This window comes from Leishmania infantum, chromosome 16, assembly GCF_000002875.2.
Source record: "Leishmania infantum JPCM5 genome chromosome 16".
NCBI classification, from domain to species: domain Eukaryota; phylum Euglenozoa; class Kinetoplastea; order Trypanosomatida; family Trypanosomatidae; genus Leishmania; species Leishmania infantum.
Genome location: NC_009400.2, coordinates 447504 through 468857, shown reverse-complemented (window position 1 = coordinate 468857; position 21354 = coordinate 447504). Strand labels below are relative to the sequence as shown.

Genomic DNA, 21354 nt, shown 5'->3' with positions numbered 1-21354 from the left:
GCGTGTGGGGTGGGCCTTTGCGCTGGCGGACTCCCTCTCCGTGCACACGGCTTCTCACCCCTAATTCTCTCCATCCTCACAAGCGCGCGCGCACGCACACTTCCGTTCTTAAGTGCTCCACATCGAATGCACCGTCACACATACACGCGCTCTACGGTATAGGTATCTGCACCTGTCTTGGCTTTCTATCTCTCTCTCCTTACGTCGACACACACGATCCAGCTCGGGCCCCCCTGCCAACCTCTGCCCATACGCCCATCACTGCCACACGTGTTGTTGACCGTATCGCCCATTCGCTTTCCCTTTCATCTTGCGCGGCCATTACCTTCTTACCTCACTCCCTCTTTACGCGTGTGCTTCCTCGTCTTTCTGACACACACACACACACACACAGACTTTGCATATCCACACCCCCATGTGATCACCCGTGTCCGTCCATCTGTCTGTGTGTGTGTGTGTGTTTTGTGTACTCGTCTCTCGCGTGAACGCGCAGCCCCGGGCAACGCAAACCAACGTCCTTAGCTTCCCATCATGAGCGTCCCAAGCCCTCTCCCCCCCAATGCCAAGTACGATGATCAGGGCATCTACTTATCGTTCATCGCCGGCGGCATCTTGCTCGTCGTGCTTGGTGGGTGCATGGCATTCCTCAGCTACACCCCCATCCTGTGGATCAAGCGGTTCTATCGGCCGAACCATACCGTAGAGCCAGCGCCGCTCACTAGAGCTGCCTCTGCGGCAGCCGTCGCGGCGGCGCGGCGTGTGACGCAGGGAGGCTTGCTCAATGTACCGCCGCCGTCCTCGCCGCTGACTGAAATCGTCTTCGCAGAGCACACGGTACACCCGCACGGCAGCCATGGCCACTCCGTCACGCGACGCAAGCGGCTTGGCATCAGCCTACCGTACCTCTCCACCTTCTTCGTGCGGCCTACGTGGCAAGACTGGATCAGCATCGAGGAGCCCTCGCTACGCGACCGCAAACACAGCGCCCTCTCGCCGGTGCACTACCAGACCCCCACGCTACCGACGCGGCAGACGAGCGATCGGTCCTTCGTACCACTGCAGGCGCCGTCCTACCCCGCGCATCGCCGCCGAAACGGGAGTCACGCTGCTCAACCAGGGTCACAGCGCTGCGGCCGAGACGGAGCCTCAGCCGCAGCGGGCTCCCCGGACTTCTCTCCCCGACACACGCCCTCAATGCGGTCTTACGGCGCCCTGGAAGAGTCATGGAGCCGGACGAGCTTACCCGGCACCTCAGACGGCGCGACGGCGTCCTTGCAGGTGTTGCCGAAGACCGCCGTCGACCCCCTCGTCGCCGTCTACCTCTTCACCCTGAAGTTCTTCTTCTCCCTCATGTTCCTCGGCGAACTCTTCACCGTGTGGATCATGGTGATCGCGCAGAAAGATAATTACATGGAGCACACCCTCATCCAGCGCGACATCCACGACTGCAAAAGTCAGGACAACAACGCGACGGGGTGCGAGTTGCGAAAGCCGTACTGCTACTACCGCGGCGACGGCCTCGGGTGTGGCGTAGTGGCGCTGCACGGCCTCTACGACTTGACGGTGCTGAACATTAGCCCACGCAGCCAGCGGTGGATGGGGGTGGGGATGCTGAACCTCTGCTTCTGCGTAGTTCTCGTCTCCCTCACTCTCCTGTACCTCAAGAAAGTGGGGAAGTATGCGGAGGCCGTGATGGCGAACCAGATGCGCCACGCGCTCGGCTACCGTGTCGTGTGCGTTCGCGGGCTCGACACGACCGACGTCCGCACCGACCGCGCATTTCGGGAGGCATTTCTTCGGCTCTCCGTCTACTTTCCGAACGCGTCGCCCTCCCCCTCCGCGTCGAACTCGCTGGCGGCGACGGCGGCAACAAGCCCCGGCAGCGGAGCCCAGCGGCGGCGTGGCGGGGGCACGGGCAATCCACCAGCGCGGCTCGACAACAGCAACGGCTTTGATGGGGAGAGTGACAGTGAAGCCAGCTACGTTGTGTGCGACTGCCCAGGGCTTAACTGCCTCTTCTCCACCGCTGGCATGCACTACTACGTGGTTCGCCGATCCGACGCCGCCTTCACGGAGCCGGAGAGCGTGGAGCAGATTTTGATCACACGTGAACCGCCGCTCGGAACGCTTGAAATCATCGCAGACACGGAGGCGGCCATGGCCAACTTGCAGGAAGCTATCGCAGACGAGAAGGCGCTGCAGCGTCGCCTGACACTGCGGCACGAGACACGGGCATCGGCCACGGTGGGGCGAGGCCGCCGCGGCCTCCGCAGTGCTCGGTTCTCTCCAGGGCGAACGGCAAGCGTGGTGGTGAGCAACGAGGATATCGCCTTTGAAGACGTGGCAGCGAGACACGACAGCCATGCAGACGACGGGAGAGACGCCGTGTTGATGATGCGCGCCCCGTTTCCAGCCTGCTGCGACAAGATGCCGGCCGTGCCGTACTACGAGGCCGTCTTCTTCCGCTGTGTGCGCGACATGAACATGGCGCTGGAGCGGGTGCCGCAGCAGCAAGTCGCCGGCGCTGCCTTCGTCGTCTTCAAGGACTCGCTGTGCGCACACGAGTTCACGCAGCTCTTCACGGCTCGCTTTGGGGGCCTCTTCTCGTCTTTGACCGCCACCATCGCCGGGCCGCCGGGCCGCATCTTCCAGAGCAGTCTCACCGCCGGCCGCTGCGCGCTCTGGTTGCGCTTCATCCTCATCTTTCTGCTGTACGTTGTCCTCCTCCTGACCTGGTCCATCCCGATCAGTATCCTGGGCTCGCTGGAGCAGCTGTCGGAGATTTCAAGCATAGCGGTGCTGCGAAAGTACTCCGAACTGCCGAAGTGGATGAGGTCGTTGATCAATGCCTACCTGCCCGTCGGCGCGCTCGCCCTCCTCAACATTGCCCTGCCGCATATTATTCGTTTCCTGGTCCGCGCGATGGGCGCCTTCAACCGTGCCGAGTGCGATGGCGGCCAGCTCTACATGCAGTACGTCTTCATGGTCGTCACGGCTGTCATCTTTCAGGCCGCCTTCCAAGGTGCTGTGAGCCGCCTCGCAGACCTCCTCGCCAACTCCGACCATGACGCCATCATCAACTTCTTCGTCTCCTGCATTTCGCCCAGCAACGGCTACTTCTACGCCAAGGTCATCACCGCCACGTGCCTCTCCACGTGGGTTGACCTGCTTGACCCGGTAGGGATCCTGAAAGTGCTGCTCTTCCGCGGGCGGGCGCACGTCCAGCGCAACTACGACGCCCTCTTTCTCCCCTGCGAGTTCGAGTTCCCGCGGCTGCTCAGTTTCGACTTGATGGTGCTATCCATGGGGCTTCTCTTCCACATGACAGCGCCGCTGCTCGGCCTCCTCGTCGTCTGCTACTTCTTTGTGCGCTACTGGAGTCAGCGCGCAAAGCAGTGCGACCGCTATCGCCCCACCCTGTCCCCCGCGCACGACTGCACCGACTTCGGCGTGGCGGCGCAGGTCATCCGCTGCGTCATGTGGTTGTACTGCTTTTCCGAGACGTGTGGCGTGCTCCTCATGAGCCTCCGCGCCCACAAAGGCGGCGTCGTCATGTGTTCGCTGGCGCTGGGCACAGGAGTGGGGCTGACGATTTACGTCTACGTGCAGACCCGCAAGTGGACGGCGTCGCTGGCGAACGCGCGACACTTCGCACGGAAGGCCCATCACTTCTACAGCCAGCACGCGGTGCAGCAGGCGACGTCGGCGCCGACAGTCACAACGCCGCTACGGGGGTTCCCGCCCAAGCACGCCGCAGAGGTGTCCGCCGGCAACGCAGGCACGAGCGTTCACGTATCACCCCCATCCTTGTCGGCTGGCGTTGCGGCCGCCGACGGCTTCCCCTCTCACGTGTACGCCGGCTCCGACGACCCGTACGAGAGCGAAGACGACGCAGCAGAGCAGCGACGCAGTCCCAACACCCGCAACAGCGCCGTGCAGGAGGAGGGTGCCCTCGACCGCTACGAGAACGTCACACTGCAGCAGGTTCTGTTCGACGCCACGCGGAACCCCTTCCTGAGCCACCTACTGCCCCGTAAGCCGGGGCTGACCATGCGCTACCAGCCGAAGCACCAGCGGCTCGCGGTCATCAACGCCGCGGCCGAGCTGCGATCAATGAAGAACACGGACTTCGTGGTGGAGCGGTACTGGGACCGTGGGATGACATGGTTTGAGGAGGATGCGAGTGTGTACAGGGACCTCGACATGGAGGACGAGTACGTCGGCGAGTACAGGTACGGTGACATGGCGGATCACGACAGCAGCGACGGCGGTGCCGCTGCACGAAGCCTACCTCGCAACGACAGCGACGACTTCAATCAAGGCAGGGGCGAAGCGCCCCACTCAATGCACACGCAGCTGATGGACGGCCATGATGTATCGCCAACTCAGGCCTCCGCCGCGGTGCCGCCAAGCGTGAACAGTAGGCTGCGTACGGCGGCCACCGTGTCCACGAGCGATCTTTCCAGAGTCGTGCCGGACAACACTGGGCAGAAGATGGCTGTTGTGGCGACGCCCATGCCCGCGGTGGCCGCCACGGAAAACGCGCAAGACGGCGCGGCAAATCATAAGCTGACCTATGCGAGCATACCGACAGTGGTGACAGCTGCGCACACCCACGAGGGTAGCAGTGGCCCTCCGAGTCGCCGTCACGCCTCCACCCTGCCACCACCGCCGCCACTGCGCAGCTACGAGGAGCAGCGAGCCGATGATGAGCTGGCGCAGTCGCTGTTGCAGATGCGCTTGCAATCGAGTGGCCCATCCTCGCCGCGCACGACGCTGGAGGGCAACGCTATCCTCTGCGCCGCGACCGAGCCAGCCATGTCCAACGACGAGCCACCGTCTCCGACGGTGTAGCTGAGGCGCCACGCCGGCGACGACACAGAAGAGGGGAGGAGGAAAGACGGCGAGAGGGGGCTTGTTTGTCTCGCCCGCCCCCGCCTTTCGTGTGTTTAGCCTATGTGTTTGCCGTCGACTTCGATAGAGGCGCAGCGCCTCTATCGGGTCTCTCGCCCCCGCTCCCACCGCTGACCCCCCCCTTCTAGGTCGAGTGGGAGAGGCATGCACTGTGTCTTTGTGTGCTGATGTAGACGTATGTGCTTGAAAGTGAACGGGATGTTGTCCGCACAGCGAGCAAGCCACGAAGATACCCCTAAAAGAAAAAAAAACAGAATTGAAAGAGTTGATGCGAGGAGGGCGCGGAGAAAGGCAGCTTAGCGAAGGGGCAGGGCGGTGGTGGGGGGGGGGGGGGGCGAGGGGCTGACGTGCGGCATCCGCGCCATGGCAAGGCAGAGTTTAAGAGCAGGTCTGTGTCAAAGTCGATGGGCTCATAGATGGGGCAAGTCGCCTCTCTCTCTGTCTCTGTCTCTCCCCGCCCACCCACCCTCTACCCCGATGCACGGTGCGAGCCGCCGCTCTCTTTTTGGATGGAAGGCAAGGGCGCCTGTGTGTGCATGGCCCTTGTCGATGGTGAAAGCGAAAGGAGGAAGCGCGGCGTGGCGTGTCGTTAAGGTAAGAGCAGGCAGCTCACCCCATGCATAGCTCCCTCTCCCTACGTGTTGGCGTCCTTGGTATGCTCTTATCTTTCTCCTGTCTCCCCTCTCCTTCCCTTCCTCCCTCCCCCACACCACCACTTTTCGCTTCCCCTGTCCACCGCCACCACATGTGCACGCTTGCATGTTTGGGGGGGGGGGGGCAATAACAACGGGGCCGCAGCATCCGTCGCAGCCGTGCATCGCATCAGCTTCCCTTTTTGTTCGTTGTCGCTTCCTCTTTTTTCGTTGGCAGCGCCCACATCATCGCCACCATCGCCACCGCCGTCATCATCAGATGGGCTAACGCCTCTCTCCCTCCCCCCTTCGCTGTCGCATTCCTTTCTCTCGGCCTCTCTCCTGCATCGCACACCCCTCCCTGGTTGCAGGCTGTCGCGAAGATGACCGTCATCTCTGCCGGAGTTGTAAACAAGCAGGGCCGCATCGTGCTTGCGCGTCAGTTCACGGACATTAGCCGCGTCCGCATCGAAGGTCTTCTCTCCGCCTTCCCGCGGCTGCTCGAGTCGTCGATGAGCAAGCAGGTCACGTACATCGACGCCGGCACGGTGCGCTACGTCTACCAGCCCATCGAGGAGCTTTTCCTGGTGTTGGTCACGACAACGAAGAGCAACATCGTCGAGGACCTTGCCACGCTGCATCTCATGGGTCGGTTGATTCCCGAGTACGTGCCGGAGGGCATCACGGAGGCCTCGCTGGAAGCGCACTCCTTCGAAGTTTTCTTCGCCCTCGACGAGGTAGTAGTGTGCGGGAAGCGCGAGAACAGCACAGTGGAGCAGATTCGCGTGTACCTCGAGATGGACTCGTACGAGGAGCGCATGGCGCTCGAGGAGAAGCAGCGGCAAATGGCAGAGGCGAAGAAGATTACGGCCGAGCACGCGCGCAAGATGCGCGAGCGGCGCATGGCTGGCGGCGGCCCGACTGGTGGCGTGTACGGCGGCATCAGCTCTGATGACCCGAACTACGGCGGCTTCGGCAGCAGCTCTGCCGCTGGCGGCAACATGAGCCTGTACACCGGCGGCGGTGGTGGCATGGAGACGGCGTACCCGGCGCCTTCGGCGACGATCAGCTCGCACACATCCGCTCCCCTTAAGATGGCGGCAGCGCCGCGCAGCGGCATGTGTCTTGGCAAGGCACGCAAGACCGACATCAGCAGCAAGATCCAGAAGGAGATGGGCATCACGGCATCGCAGGCGCCTGACGCCTTTGGTGGGGCGAGTGACCCGGTGGCGATGGGGCATAACGCAGTGGAACTACCGGTTGCTATGGTGCCGCAGGAGGCGGTGAACATTACCGTTGAAGAGAAGATGAGCGCAACGCTGCAGCGTGAGGGCGAGCCGACTCCGATAGACATCAAGGGTGAGCTCACTGTCCTCGTGGCAGACCCGCAGCAGGACCACATCAAGCTCATGTTGGCGCCGGTGAGCGACGCCTTCACGTTCCGCGCGCACGCCAAGGTGAACAAGACGCTGTTCGCCAGTGACCAGGTGCTCGCCATGGCGGACGGCAAGCCGTTTCCGGTGCAGCAGCCGGTCACCATTCTTCGATGGCGTCTCTCCAACTCCTCCGTCACCGCACCGATTAACTTCACGTGCTGGCCAGAGTCAAGCAGCATTACGATCGAGTACGAGCTGGCCGACCCGAACACGCGGCCGCTGCAGCCCGTGCGCTTGGTCATCCCTCTCTACGGCGCCAGCCTGCAAGATGTGCAGCCGTCAACAGGCACGTACCAGGCGGTGGACGGCCAGCACGTGATCTGGACGATCGACGCCGTGGATGGTCACCAAAATACGAGCGGCAATATTGAGATCGCCGCGGACAGCGACCACGGCGCCAACGGCGAGGAGCTCTTCTTCCCAATCCGCGTTGCCCTCTCTTCCCAGGTCAGCATCGCGCACGTTAATGTGACGGAGGTGGTGTCGACCCAGAACGGCAACGCGGTGCCCTTCAGCCAGCAGTTGCGCTTGGTGAGTGACAGTGTGCAGGTGCTGTAAAAAAGCCTGGCGCCCACATGAGAAAGCCACTTATCATCAGCAGGCGCGCTTATTGTTGTCCCCTGTCACGATCCCTTGCAAACGGCCAGGTGGGGAACCCTCCACTGCCCTGCACATCCTTTGAGGTGACAGGGAGAAGCTGATTTGCGGCGCAACCGAAAGGCGGAGAAAGGGGTCAAGATGTGCTCCACCCCACCCCCGATGTGCTGGAGACGCAGCGCGCGTGGCCGGTGTGGTGGTGGTTTCCTCTCTTACGTGTGGTTTTGCACGTCGGTGCCCATCCGCCCACCCTTCCCCTTCTCCGTTCCACTCCCCCCCCCCTCTCGTAGGGCGACGTGTATGTGTGTGCGTGCGGGGCGGTGTCACTTGCCTCGGATGTGCCAGTTAGAGTAAGAGTGCCTGTGCTTCTACGCCCTCTCTCTCTTTCGTCGTCTCTCAGGCCTTGCATGGCCGTCCGAGCTTACGCGCGTGGCCTTCTGTAAGATGGCGCGCGTGCAGAGCAGGGCAGAGAGGGGAGGAGGTGACTGTGTGTTGTCTGTCTGTATTCGTGTTGGGTGTTGGGTTGGCCTTTCCAGAGCGCCAACAGAACAAGGACGTGGGCCCAAGTGAGATCCAAGCTGCAGGCGTCGGCGGCGCACGAGCGTCTGCACATGCGCACGCGGGGCGACAACCCTCACGCACACCCCTCGACGCCCAACACGCCGATGCAGCCCTCTCCGTGCGCTGCACCTCACACGTTTTGCAGGCGCCCCTTTCCTTCTTCCCTCTCGCCTTGTGCGGCAGCGGGGCTTCAGAGCAGCGGCAGCCGCACATGCACGTAGCCGCCTATTATTTGCGCCCTTCCCCCCCCCTCCTCATGCGCCTCCCTTTTTCTGATGTGGCGCGGTATATATATATATTGGATTCTTGTCTGCATCATCTCCCTACTTCGCTTCCCTCCCGCTCGTCCTCCGCCGCTCTACAACATCGACACACACACATACACACACACACACACATACACACACACACACACGTCAACTCACCCGGGGAACAGAGAGCGAGAGCCGTATTTACGCTACTGCTGCTGTTGTGCGTGTGTGTCTGCGTAGCGGCCCATCACTTCAGCAACGCCCCACCAACCCAACCTTCCCGTCCACAGCACCTCCCCCTTCCCTCATTCCTTCGACTGCGCAATCATGGGCCGCTTCAAGCCCCTTGCTGTGAAGAAGAAGTACGCGAAGAAGATGAACCAGAACAAGCCGGTGCCGTACTGGATTCGCCTTCGCACGGGCAACCGCATCAAGTGGAACGAGAAGCGCCGCCACTGGCGCCGCACGAAGCTAAACTACTAAGACCGACTGACGACTCTCTTTTTATTCCCACTGACATCCCGCTCACTTCTACTCACATGTACGTGCGTGTGTATATGCCCCCCCCCCCTCTCTCTCACTCTGTGCTTTACATCGTCGCCCCCGACCTCCGTCTGCGCACGCAGGCGGGCGGACTGAATTGATGAAGGGAAGCTGCAGAAGAAGGGAGTAGACGCGTAGCACAACCGCCGCGATTTCGGGGTGGCAGCTGGCACGCGGTTGGTAGATGGACTCGGTGTGCGTGGTTGCGTCGTTGCACGTGTGCAGTCGTGTGCGTGTCAGCGGATCGGTGTCTGTTTCGGTGTACCGGTGTGGGAGTTGGTTGCCGCCTTCGCTCTCCCTTTCCTTGCGCGCACTCTTGTCGTTGTTCCTCAGGCACATATGAGGCGAGATCCCAGCCATCACGCCTTTCATGGGCAGAGCTAACGCGAGCAGTCACCCGCGTGCGCTCCCTCTTTCTCTCGTTTCTTCGCTTCATCTTCTTTTCGGAAAGGTCAGGAAAAGGTAACGCGGCTAGCCCGCCCGCCCGCCCACACACACGCACACAGTGGCCGCTTCCCGCACACAGGATCGGCATGATGTCTTCCCATGCACTCCTCTTTGTTGCGCACCTTCCTGGGTGGCGGCGCACCCGTTGCTGTCGTCGGCGGCTGCTCTTACCCCTCTCTGCTCGCCCACTCACTCCCCTCACCAAAAAAAAAACTTTCGTCCGAGAGGTCGTGGGCGTGCCTGTTGGCGTGGGTCGTGGGGTCTCGCGTCCTCATGACTTGGCTTCTGCTTACTCCTGCCAGCATCTGCCTCCTCCGTGGTCTCGTGTGTCTGCTGAACGGCTTCCTTGACACACCTCTGCTCCCCTCCCCTACCGCGCACACGCACACACACACACACACATATACATGTATACATACACACCTCCTCTATCATCACATGAGCTTTCCTCTGCCTCCGTCCCCACCAGCTCCGATGTCACACGTCGCACAGCAGCAAGAGCTCATGCGAGTTTACCGAGAAGAGCTGCAACTGCAGCAGCGACTCAAGGAGCAGTGTCGCCTGCTGCAGTGCCTCGCGGAAGCTGCAGCTGGTATGTTCTCGTGGTGGCGTGAAGGCGCAGCCGCCGCCGCCGCGGCGACAACAGACAACGCTCTCCTGGTTGCCGGTCGCTCGCCCATCTCAGAAGGGTCGGCGGGCTCTGATGCCAACACAGGCGAGTTTGCCCTGCCATCGGCGTCATCACTGTTGAAGCTGCACTCGGGCATGGTCTTCTACTCACTGGGGGAGCTGCTGCAGCTGTGGGCAGCCACCACAGCCCCGTCAGACTTTGGCAGCAACAGCGAGAAGGGAACTGATGAGAGCGCCAGTGCAGCCGAGACGATGAGACAGGGCGGGCGCGACGCCTCCCGGCGTGAGGTGCACGCCTCCTCGTACGACCCCCGTAGGGTCAACGAGTGCTCTGATCAGCACCCTCCCCCGTGGTCCTTCCCAACGAGCATTGCGGTGCCAGTGCCGCGGATCATCGGCGAGGCGGGACACGTTCCGCACGCACCTCCAACTTCTCCACCTCCATTGCAGCTCCCTACCCCTGCGCAACTCATACGGTACCGCGTGCTGGACGCGGCGTGCCCACTGCCGGTCACCCACCGACTCCTCCTCGGCTCCGTTGACGCGGACAACTTCAGTCTCCTCCTGCTCTGGCTCATGAGGCTGACCAAGGAGTGTGCGGAGGCAATGTTGCTATGGAGACCCGACAGACACATGCGCGAAGCGCACATGCGGTCGGCACGAATCGAAGGACACCGTTCCAGCAGCGCCGGCGCCGACGACAACCGACGGCCGCTCAGAGCGGTGCCAACGCCGGCAGTGATCGAAAATGAAGCGGCGGAGACGATCGGGACGAAGAGGTCACGGCCGCAGGATGGGGGCAGTCTACGGTGTAGCGATGGCAGCGTCGTCAGTGAGTCGTGGAACGCACTCTGCGCCTCTCTAATACGTGTCCTCTCGTACCTGGTAGCCGCGGCAGCAGAAGCATCACCGCGGACAGGCTCCGAGCGCCGGCAATCCACGGAGCCGCTGCTGCCTTCGCTTGTGTCGTGTATGGCATCTGCAGCCACGTCAGTCGCCCTGCGTGCCGACCTCCGTCTCTTCCTCGCGGAGGTGGCAGAAGTGCGCGATACTGTTCTCGAAGTTAAGCAGTACTGTCGCGTCGTAGACGCGCACCGCGACGACACGGAACGCGCCTTGAAGAGGCCTCGAGGCGAGTCTGCTGCAGCAGCAGTACAGCCGCCACCCGCGTCTGTCGCCGGGAAGGAACAGCCGATGGCGATGAGCAACATGGCGCTACTAGCCCACCTCGCCGCAATCGTGGATGTGCAAGTGCGAAAATATCTCTGATACACCCGTGTGGGTGCATGTGTGTGTGGAGGGGGGTGGGGAATATCTTCACTGCGATTGTGGTCGTCATAGTCGCTAGAACGCATCTTCTTCCCGGCCCTCCCCCACCTCCGCTTCGCTTTATACTTCTCTCTCCTGCTGCGGCGGCTGGGTTTTCTGCTTTCCTCTGCTGCCTTTTTCTTTCGCGACTACTCCTAGCGACTGATGTGGGCTTCGCTTCTCACGCTCTCCCCTCCGCATCCGCGTCGATGTTTCAGTTTCATGTCGCCTCACGCACACCCCACTCCTTCCCCGCTGCATCATCCGTCGCTTGTTCTCCCACTCTGTCGGTATGTGTGTGTGTGTGTGTGTACGTGTGTGAGATGCAACGACATCGACTCTGCTTCGCTCGTAACCTTCGCGCACCTGTCAAAACCGCCCAGCCCGCCTGTTATCGGCAATATGCCCTTCTATTCTCTCTTCACAATGTGCCCCCGTCTCTGATGACGGGAGAGGAGGGTGCCGCAGTGCGCGGTATCTCTCGCATACACACGCACACGGGCCAGCACCCCCCCCGCCCCTCTATTCCCGGGCAAACGCCGCACCACTGCTGACGAGTGGCAGGGCCCAGGCACCCACGGCGTGGCGAGGTCAGAGCGATGTATTCCTGCTGATGTCGGCGGCCAGACCCTGGAGGGCGCTGCGTCGGAGCGACCTGCGACGACGCACACGTTGGCGCCGTCCACATCATGGGCGGGGTGTCGGCGTGACTCAGGTGTATGCCACCCCCAGCCCTGACTGCCCTGCTGGTGGGGTGGGGGGAAGCCCGAGGAGCAGGGAGTGGGCAGAGCTTGCGGCAGGGGCGCTGCTGCGGTGACGGATTCGGCGCACTGCTGTACCGCGCGTGTCTGGCGGCTGCCTCGCACTGGATGGCGGGGGCGTGTGACGGATGCTGCACGGCCGCGGACTGGACGCGTTGGAAAGTACCTCACATATGGAATGGGCTCTTGGAAACGATGGGAGCGCAGCGGAGAGGTGCTGCGAGTCCAGCGGCCCCGGTGCATGGGAAGAAGCACCTGGAAGAAGGTCGTTGCCGGGTCCGTCACCCCCTCTACACTCGTCGTGCAGGACTTCCCACGGGGTTGCATATCCAAACCCACCTCCGCGTTGTAGCGGTGCTCATCTGGCCCCACGATGAGGTGCCCTCCGCTGAGACATCCTTTCCTCTCTCCCACCACGGTAAACGCCCATCATGGGGGAGCTCCTTCGCCTCTCTCTCTGCCTGCAGACGTGCCCTGTCTTAAGTCGTGATGGGGTGCGCTTTTTCCCGGCTGCGACTCCGCCGCTGGAGCACGGGCCACCTGCGCAGCAGCCACAGTGAAAGAGCTGAGAGAGGGTGGCGGCCTCCCTAGCAATGAGGGAAGGGGAGAGGGGCAAGCGAAGCAAACTCTATGCACCCGTGCCCGCCTCAGTCGCTCTTCAGCGTCCTCCTCTCGTCCTCTTCTCAACACATCTCGCCTTCACCCCTCCCGTCCTCTCTCCCGCTCCGACTCTCTGTGCCGTGCCTGTGTGCTCCTCTGCACGTCAGATCGGCTCCTCCGCTACACGCACACACGCACGCCGCCCATTCGTGCGTCGGCACCGTCTGTGCGTCGCAGCGCCGTTCTTGTTTTGCTGACTTCGCCCTCGTTCTATTCGTTGGTCACGCCCCTCCCACCATCATCCCTCGAGCACACAGACGTGCTCAGATCGGCTGGGCGGTGCTATGCGTCTCGCCGCAGCAATCACAGGGCCACAGCTCCCCGGCAGTCCTTGACACGGCGTCGCCGACCTTGCCCTCGATGCTGTGCGCACGGGAAGGCAGAGAGGCGTTCAGCCACAACCTGAAAAGCGCCGGCACTTGTGTTGTGCCGGACAAGTCACCTCACAGCGGCGACGGCAGCGCCACTGCAGGGAGCACGGATACAGGCACAAGAGATGGTAGCGGCTGTTTTGCATGCCTCTGTCACTCTTTCCACTGTCGTCTCTCCGCCGACGAAACCGCCGCCGCTGCCCAACAGCTCACAACGCCAACGACCAAGTACGAGCAGCTGATATGCGAGCTGGCCATGTGGGAGCGCGAGCTTCGGCAGCAGCTCGTGCGCCATGAGCAGGAAGAGCTGATACAGATGGTGTTGGGTGAGGAAAAGACATTGTTCCCCGCCATGGCGGCCCTCCGCGACGCGAACACCCTTAGCTTGATGGAGGAGGAGGCGCTGTGGCGTTGGGGCATACAAAAAGATTACCATCACTTTCTCCACGACGTGATGCAGGTGCTGGAGGTGCTGCACCGCCGCTCTTTGGCCTTCGCCGAGGAGCCCCGGTGCCGCAAGCAGATTGAAAACTCCGAAGGGCAACACTGGATTGCGGCGCGGCGGCGGCAGGTGATGCGCGAGACGCAGGAAGCCGCCGCGGCGGAAAAGGAGGATCGAGTGATGCGCCTGGCATACTTTGCGCACATCCAACGGCAGCTCTACCAGATCTTCTTGCTGGAGGAAAGTGAGCGGGATGACCGGATGGAGGTGGAGCGGCTGCAGCGACTGTATGCCGGTAGCCTTGTGGCGGCGATGGCGAAGGAGTACCGCCACGCGCGTCTCTGTCAGCTGAAGTATGAGGCAAGGCGTTTTGAACTGCAACCCGAGGTCACGCGTGACATGATCGCTGACGAGGCTCTGCATCGCTCGTGGCTGTGCCAGGACCAGGCGCTGAGCTTCAAGAAGATGCAGGCGGATGAGATCCGAAGCTACCTCGCCTCCGCCCGGCAAGAGCTTCTCAACCAACGCGTGGAGGAAGGCTGATCTGGCGATGGCACGTGCAGCAACAACTCTGTTGCCCACCGTTCAGCGTCCTCAACCTCCTTCTCATGCGCGTCCGCATACACGCACGGCATCCTTGAGCCGTGCGGCTTCCGAAGTCTTCTCTCGCCGACGTGCTTCCTTCTTCCGTAATGTGTTTACTTTCCTCTGTGTACATAGCCGTGGCGTCTCGGCGACGCCTTCTCTTTCTCGGTCTCTCGGTCGACGATGTGCCTTTCTCGCTGTGCCGTCATCGCCGCGGGGCGCGACGCTCTCTCGTTGCTGTGATCTGGAGAGAGGCGCGCAGCACACACACGCATCTGTCTCTCTCTCTCCGTCTCCCCTTGTGGTCAGAAGGGGGTCGCTGGCGATGTAGGCGCTTCATGCGAGTCCAACAGCGTGCGTGTGGCGTGTACGGGTTATACGCGAGTGGAAGAAGGCAAACCCTCGTCTTCCTTCCGCAGCGTTCGTTCTGTTCTGTTTCGGAGCGACCTGCGACGACACACACGTTGGCGCCGTCCACATCATGGGCGGGGTGTCGGCGTGACTCAGGTGTATGCCACCCCCAGCCCTGACTGCCCTGCTGGTAGGGTGGGGGGAAGCCCGAGGAGCATGGAGTGGGCAGAGCTTGCGGCAGGGGCGCTGCTGCGGTGACGGATTCGGCGCACTGCTGTACCGCGCGTGTCTGGCGGCTGCCTCGCACTGGATGGCGGGGGCGTGTGACGGATGCTGCACGGCCGCGGACTGGACGCGTTGGAAAGTACCTCACATATGGAATGGGCTCTTGGAAACGATGGGAGCGCAGCGGAGAGGTGCTGCGAGTCCTACGGCCCCGCCCGACGCCCCCTCCTCCGCCGCCGCCATCACCGCTTTATCCCCATTTCTTCTCTCTCAACTTACGACACACAGCACTCATACCACACGTCGACTTCCGTTCTCCACCTTTCCAGTGTGCCCATGCGCCATGGCGGATGTGCAGTTGAAGGCATTGCTCACGGGTGTGGAGGCGGAGCGCGGGGCAACTGTGACGTGCCGCGATCCGTCCGCGCTTGAGATGCTGCTGCGGATCAGCAACTCCGACGCCAATCGAGGGAGTGTGTCCGTGTTCTTCCAAAACACCAGCGCAGCCTCGTCGCCGGCGGCGCAGATGTTGTTCATCAACGAGAAGTATGCAAAGTCAGTGGAGGAAGAGGTGCAGTTGTGGCTGGACCCCTTCAAGACAACCGCCGTTGAAGTGACCGCCGGCAGTGAGCGAAAACGCGCCCGCGCCGACTCCGAAAGCGACGACTTCGAGAGCGAAATGGACTCGGACGCGTAGCTGCGACGACCCCAGAACGACGCGGCAACAGCAGAAACGGTTCCTCGTGCTCCTGCACTGCCTCACCACACCGTTGGCTTGTGGTGGATCTGGCCAGTGAGAGGCGGAAGAGGCAAGTGTAGCGCTGCCCAACTTCATGCGGAGCGTTCATATGCGTTGCTGAGAAGCGCGCAGAGTCGTGTGTACGTACTTTGCTTCTGTATACGACACTCGAAACAGCCCCTCTCCCCCGCAGGCGGTTGCGCGGCAGTCAAGGCGTGGCGCGCACACCCACACGGTTTGGGAGGGTATGACGGGAGTGCGAGCAGTCGCGTGCTTCTTGTCCGTCACCACCACCCTCATCAGGCCGATCTGTGTGCGTGCGTGTGTGCGCGCCTTTCCTGTTCCTTTGCAGGCGTTCATGACTTTGTGCCGCTCTCATCCGCGGCTTCACCGAATTTGTCACCTCCCCCACCCCCTCGCTGGCTCGCCCTCGTCCTTTACGGTCCTGACGGCACAAGCATGTGGCTCGAAGGTCCTTTCCAACGTAAAAGCATCCCCACCCCCTCTCTCTGTATTCTCTTTCACTTGCAGTAGCAGCAGCACGGCACCCAGTCCCCTGCGATCATCCCATCCACCACCACCGACCCACCAACTCGCCTGCTGCGACAGTGCTGCGACGCAGAGCACACACATACCCCTCCCCCACCCCCTCTCCATACATACACACACACACACATACGCCATCCCTCTCTACCGGCAAGGTATTGACGGGTATATCTCGCCTCTTTCGCTTCGCCTCCCCTCCCCTTCCTTTTCGGTTTCTGTTGCGTCGTTGCTACTAGCGTTTGTGTTGCATGTTCTGCCCCGCCTCTTGCTCTCCCTCGATCACCACCACCATCACCAGCGCACGCACACACTCTCCATCCCTCTTATGGTTTGCTCTGTGCCCTGTCGTTGCTGGTCCACCCACGCGCAGACGCCACAGATTCGTGCTCGCATCGCGTCTTTCCCCCCTCCCACCCCCCCACCTCTCTCTCTCTGCCTTCATCGGCGCACTGCTTTTCTCTTCACCGTTTCACGCGCATCGTCGAACCTCACCGTCATCGCAGCACTGAGTGCTGTCCCCTACTGCGTCTGCCGTTGCGTTCCCCTGTAGATCAGCGTGGCTCATCGTGATCACCAGCACCATGCACCTTCTTGTTGATGGCGACTATTTACTCAGCGGCTTCCGGCCCACCTCGGAGGAGGAAGTGAAGGCGGCGGTGGAGCGGCTCATGACGGCGATTGAGCAACAGCTGCTGCAGCCAGTTGGTGCCGACACCGCAGTGACGGCCCTTGTCTCCCGTATAATCTTCTTCTCCTCTGCGCTCATTAAAGGGCTCGAGGAGGGGCCGCGCATGTTCGTCATCTCCACCCTGCGTCGCCTGCGCTTCCAGACGCACGTGCTGGAGAGCATCCACGGCCGCCCCGGCACCCCGGTTGACGCCGCGTTGTGCACGAAGCTGCTGCAGTTGTCGCTGCTGCCCACCGGAGGAGGCGGCTTCAGCGGCGGTAACAGCGCTGTCGCCCCACATGGCCACGGGGCGCTTGCCTTCTGTCTTGTAACGCCCAACGCATACCTCTCCACGGCGATGGAGCTGATCGCTTCGCGGGAGAGTGGCGAGATTGTGTTTGCCGTGTACGAGGGCGATGAGGTGGCCGAGGAACTGCTCGGCTACGCGTCAGCGCGGTACGGCACAACAGGCGGCGTGGCGACAATGGCGAAGCACGACGGCGTCACGTTTCTGCCTAGCACAGAGGCCGCTGTCGCTGCCTTGGCGCTGGTGCAGCAGCAGGAGAAGGGCAACCTGTCCGTCTCCGCGCTGACAGAGCTAAAGGCGCTTCAGATGCGCCTGCAGCAGCAGAAGCCGACCACCGGCACCGGTGCAACGGTCGTGATGCCGAAAGCATCGACAGCCGCCGCTGTGGCCCCACCTCCGGCGCCCAGGGTGCCTGAATTGTTTGCGCCACCCAACGGGCCACAGCCGGCGGCGGCAACCTCTCAAAGTAGCAGCAACGCTTCCTCCAGCGGCATCGCCGACAAGGACCAGGCGAGCGTGCCGGCACTGCCCTTCACCGCCTCTGCAGCAGCAGCAGCAGCAACAGCAACAGCAACAGCTGCGCCCTCATTCTTTGAGACAGGCCCGCTGCACACCGTCACTACCACCACGTCCCCACCGGTGGTGGTGCAGCACGCCTCACCGCCATCAGCGATGCCGCCACCGTTGAGCACATCACCCCTCTCTACCGCCAACGGTGTCGCGGGCGTGGCGGCGTCTCTTGGTGAGCCGATGGTGTCCACTACCCTGCCAGTCGAGTGGGCCCTCGTCTACGATGCAGCGCGGCAGCGTCACTACTACGCGTACACGGACACCACAGGGCGGACGCGTTCGACGTGGCAGCACCCGCTGGGGCCACAGAAGCAGTTGGAGCTGGAGGAACAGGTGCAGGCGTGGCGCGCGGCGCAACTGCAGCCGCAGCTGAACAGTGCGCTACCGGACGGCTGGGAGGAGCGCACGGACCCGCAGACCAGGCGCACCTTTTACGTTGACCACAAATCGAAGACGACGACGTGGGAGCGTCCACAGCCGAGCGTCGCGGCCCCGCCAAGCGTCGCGAACGTCAGCTCCCATGCCAGTGGCGGTGGCGCGATGGCGCTGCCGGCGATGTGGGAGGCCCGCGTGGACCCTCGCACGGGTCGGACCTTCTACATCAACCACGAAACCAAGACGACGTCTTGGGAGCGGCCGGCAGTGGCGCCCACACCGCTGCCCGCGGTGCGGCCGTCTAGCGGAAACGTTGAGGCTTGCGGTGACGGCGACTGGGTGCCGTGCGTCGACCCTGCCACCGGCCGCACCTTCTACGTCAATGACAAGACGCGGCAGACGAGCTGGACCAGGCCAAAGCCGGCGGTACAGGCGCCCCCACCACCGACACCGCCGAACGCGCCATCGCCGATGCAGAGTGGGGCGGTTGCGCTGCCGCCACCGTGGGAGGCGCGTGTCGATCCCGGCACTGGTCGCACCTTCTACATCAACCACGCCACCAAGACGACCTCGTGGGAACGGCCGATGGTTTGAGCGGCTGCACGACCTCACCGCGCTGCGTGATTACTCGAGTCTCTTCTTTCGTTCTCTTACGATGTGTTGCTCCTGTATGCCCTCGCTGTTGCACCGACACGGCGACGCCTAGGCGTCCCGTGGCATTGAAAGAGTACGAGAGTCCCCGGCCCCCCTCCCGTGACCAAGCGCACGCCACACACACACACACACCGCAAGCGGTGTGCGTCACGCGCGCCCGTACTTGAAGGGCGCCGATGCGACACACACCGTGCACAGAACAATGCGGCCAGCCACGCCCACAACACCCCCCAAAAAGCCCCCCCCCAACCTCTCGCCGGAAAGGCCCTCGGTGCCAGCACACGCCAGCCTAACCCCCGCCTAGTCCCGGCCGGGCGTCGGCGGTAGGGGAGGGGCCATGCCGCACATCCCGGGCGCCGTTTCAACGAGCGCTCCTATAGTGTAGCGGTTATCACCTCGGACTCTGAATCCGATAACCCTGGTTCGAGTCCAGGTAGGAGTGACTTTTTCCCCGAGCACCTCGGCAGCGCATGGAGGAGGGATGTGTGTAGAAAAAAGCGTGCGGAGGTGAGAGCGTGTCTTTTTTTTTCTGTGGTGTACGTCGCGTTGGACAGAGATGGATGGCGCCAACCCGACAGAGAAGGACGGAGGCGTGCGAGCGCCGAAGCGCGCGCGTACTCGTCTTGCCAGCGCAGACTTCTTCGTTGCCTTCGATGTGTGGGGTTCATTTCAGTGGCAGGTTGTTGAAAGGGAGACGACGAAAACTGTAGTGCTCGGGGGGAGGGGGGAGGGGCGTGCGGCTTTCTCCGCGCGACGCGCACACACGAGCTCCCCCCCTTCCCCTTCGTCTTCTTCCACTTATTCTGTGGTTACGAGATACGAGCGTTGCACAGGGATGCCTTGATGACGCCGGCCGAGGTCTGGAAAGGCTTCCCCTGCCAGCACACCACGCCGTCGGCGCTGCTGCACACGTCCTTCATGACCTCCTCAAAGTTCTTGGCAAGCTTTTTCTTCAGAACCGGCTCGTACGGCATGTCGTGCCCCTCGAACACTACGCGCTCCCCGACGGCCGTCCCCTCCGGGATGTCCAGCAGCACCACCTTGCGCTCCCCCTGACCAGCCAACGCGGGGTCGTGCGGGTCCTCGCCGGTGGAGGCGCACAGCACCATGCCAGCGGACGGAATGCCGCCAATCTTGCGCGGTTCCAGGTTCGCAATCACGAGCACGAGGCGGTTCACGAAGTCTTCCTCCTTTACGAACTCCTGCAATCCACTGAGGATGGTGCGCGGCTCGTTGTTGCTCAGCATGTTCAACTCCGCGCCGAGGTCAATCTTCTCGATGTACAGCTTCTCGCTCTCCGGGTGGCGTGACACCTCCAGCACCTTGCCGACCGCGAAGCAGCACCGCGACATGGCCGTGGCGTTCTCAGTGCCAGTCGACGCAGCGCCACCCTTCGCCTTGCCCTTCGGAGCAGGAGCGGCACCAGCGGCAGAGGCTACAGGCTTGGGGGTCAGCTCCGCGATCCACGACTCCACGTAGGGCACCGAGCGGCGCAGCAGACGTCCCTCAGCATGCGAGGCCATCGTGCGTGGGCGTGTCTGTGAACTTTACTGGGAAGGATGAGAGTAACGGCAGGGAAAGTTGAAAAACCGAAGAGTCGTGTGACAGTGTGCGGTCGAGTGATCAGCTAGAGGTTGGAAGCGGCCAGCAACTGTGAAGGGCAATCAGTGGAGGCCAAGAAGACACAGCAGCGACACCGGTCAGCGAGCGTCGCACGAGCGCGGCGCAGGGAATGCGAGCGAGTGATGCATCAACTCAAGCCGAGAGGGAGTGTGAGACGCGAAGACGAAGTGCGAAAGAGTGAGAGATGACGCTGGAGGAGGGTGGGAGCGGCATGGACAGCGAGCAGAGGGCAAGAATCGCAACGCTGGACGCGTGGGCATGCTACTTATGCCTGTTGGAGTGTGTGCGCGTGTGTGCGAGGGGGGGTGGAGGAGGTAAGTGGGCGGGGGCTGGTCTGCACGAGACGCTGCCATTCTCCCTTCGCACATGCAATGCTGCTTCCATCTTTTTTTTTTGCGTTCCCTGTGTCTTCTGTGCGGGTCTCATCAACTCTAGTTTCGGTCTTCGAAGGCAGAGGGAGAGAGACGCAACACACGGCAAGGTTCATCGGAGAACGCAGCCGTTACCCTCCCAGCGCCCCTTTTCCGCTGCAGCAACAACACCGCAAGGCGTTAACACCAGTTTCACAACTGCGTTTCACTACCCCTGCTGCGGCTGCTGCTGCCGCCGCTGTATCAGGGCGTCCACATCCGCGCTGCGTATCTCTGCCGGCACGTATAGAAGCGGCCAGTTCGACAAGTGTGACGTATCATAGCGCTTCTCGATCAGCGCCATCACATTCGGGATCGTCAGCGCGCGGAGAACCGCAGCTGCGCCGTCCGCACCCATCGCGTCATTACTCCACGACGCATAGGCGCTGCAGACGTCCGCGCCCGTGACGCTGTTGCTGCCGCTGGCGCCGTACCGCCGCTTCGCACGCCTCAGAAGCGTCATGGCGGCGTAGTACACAAATGGCCCGTGCGGCGGACAAGAAGTGAGGTGGCAGTAGAAGAGTGACATGAAATCTACGCTGCTCTCCAGCACCTGCACCCCCGCCATATCCACGTCGCCGCTGCCGGCGTCAGCTGCTTCGTGGGCAGAGGACGCCATCGGCGAGCCGGAGAGCCTTCGCATGTGAGGCGCAGAGAGGCGGAGGGAGGAGGGGATATGTGCGCCCCTTCACCTCCGCAGTTGGCGAGAAAGAGTGGAGAACTGCAAGTGCGCCAGTGAGGCGGCATCC

The 21354-nt window shown here is 62.4% G+C and overlaps 9 protein-coding genes and 1 non-coding gene across 10 annotated transcripts; 8 read left to right on the top strand and 2 right to left on the bottom strand.

The window, feature by feature from the left end:
* Positions 1-531: 531 nt before the first annotated feature.
* On the top strand, positions 532-4854 carry LINJ_16_1240 (conserved hypothetical protein; the record flags this gene model as incomplete). The annotated part of the gene is made up of 1 exon (XM_001464570.1): positions 532-4854. The coding sequence occupies one exon, from the start codon at positions 532-534 to the stop codon at positions 4852-4854; it is 4323 nt and encodes a 1440-aa protein (XP_001464607.1).
* Positions 4855-5929: 1075 nt separating this feature from the next.
* On the top strand, positions 5930-7540 carry LINJ_16_1230 (coatomer delta subunit-like protein; the record flags this gene model as incomplete). Its single annotated transcript, XM_001464569.1, has 1 exon — positions 5930-7540. One exon carries the CDS (start codon positions 5930-5932, stop codon positions 7538-7540), a length of 1611 nt encoding a protein of 536 aa, XP_001464606.1.
* A 1178-nt stretch (positions 7541-8718) lies between these two features.
* On the top strand, positions 8719-8874 carry LINJ_16_1220 (putative 60S ribosomal protein L39; the record flags this gene model as incomplete). The annotated part of the gene is made up of 1 exon (XM_001464568.1): positions 8719-8874. One exon carries the CDS (start codon positions 8719-8721, stop codon positions 8872-8874), a length of 156 nt encoding a protein of 51 aa, XP_001464605.1.
* Positions 8875-9819: 945 nt separating this feature from the next.
* Positions 9820-11280, top strand: LINJ_16_1210 (hypothetical protein, unknown function; the record flags this gene model as incomplete). Its single annotated transcript, XM_001464567.1, has 1 exon — positions 9820-11280. One exon carries the CDS (start codon positions 9820-9822, stop codon positions 11278-11280), a length of 1461 nt encoding a protein of 486 aa, XP_001464604.1.
* Positions 11281-13367: 2087 nt separating this feature from the next.
* Positions 13368-14096, top strand: LINJ_16_1200 (conserved hypothetical protein; the record flags this gene model as incomplete). The annotated part of the gene is made up of 1 exon (XM_001464566.1): positions 13368-14096. The coding sequence occupies one exon, from the start codon at positions 13368-13370 to the stop codon at positions 14094-14096; it is 729 nt and encodes a 242-aa protein (XP_001464603.1).
* A 961-nt stretch (positions 14097-15057) lies between these two features.
* Positions 15058-15411, top strand: LINJ_16_1190 (hypothetical protein; the record flags this gene model as incomplete). The annotated part of the gene is made up of 1 exon (XM_003392344.1): positions 15058-15411. The coding sequence occupies one exon, from the start codon at positions 15058-15060 to the stop codon at positions 15409-15411; it is 354 nt and encodes a 117-aa protein (XP_003392392.1).
* A 1169-nt stretch (positions 15412-16580) lies between these two features.
* Positions 16581-18512, top strand: LINJ_16_1180 (conserved hypothetical protein; the record flags this gene model as incomplete). The annotated part of the gene is made up of 1 exon (XM_001464565.1): positions 16581-18512. One exon carries the CDS (start codon positions 16581-16583, stop codon positions 18510-18512), a length of 1932 nt encoding a protein of 643 aa, XP_001464602.1.
* Positions 18513-18942: 430 nt separating this feature from the next.
* Positions 18943-19014, top strand: LINJ_16_tRNA1. Its single transcript has one exon. It is a non-coding gene; the product is annotated as a tRNA-Gln (tRNA).
* A 367-nt stretch (positions 19015-19381) lies between these two features.
* LINJ_16_1170 (tyrosyl or methionyl-tRNA synthetase-like protein) lies at positions 19382-20095 on the bottom strand (the record flags this gene model as incomplete). Its single annotated transcript, XM_001464564.2, has 1 exon — positions 19382-20095. The coding sequence occupies one exon, from the start codon at positions 20093-20095 to the stop codon at positions 19382-19384; it is 714 nt and encodes a 237-aa protein (XP_001464601.2).
* Positions 20096-20774: 679 nt separating this feature from the next.
* LINJ_16_1160 (conserved hypothetical protein) lies at positions 20775-21248 on the bottom strand (the record flags this gene model as incomplete). The annotated part of the gene is made up of 1 exon (XM_001464563.1): positions 20775-21248. One exon carries the CDS (start codon positions 21246-21248, stop codon positions 20775-20777), a length of 474 nt encoding a protein of 157 aa, XP_001464600.1.
* Between the last annotated feature and the right edge of the window lie 106 nt (positions 21249-21354).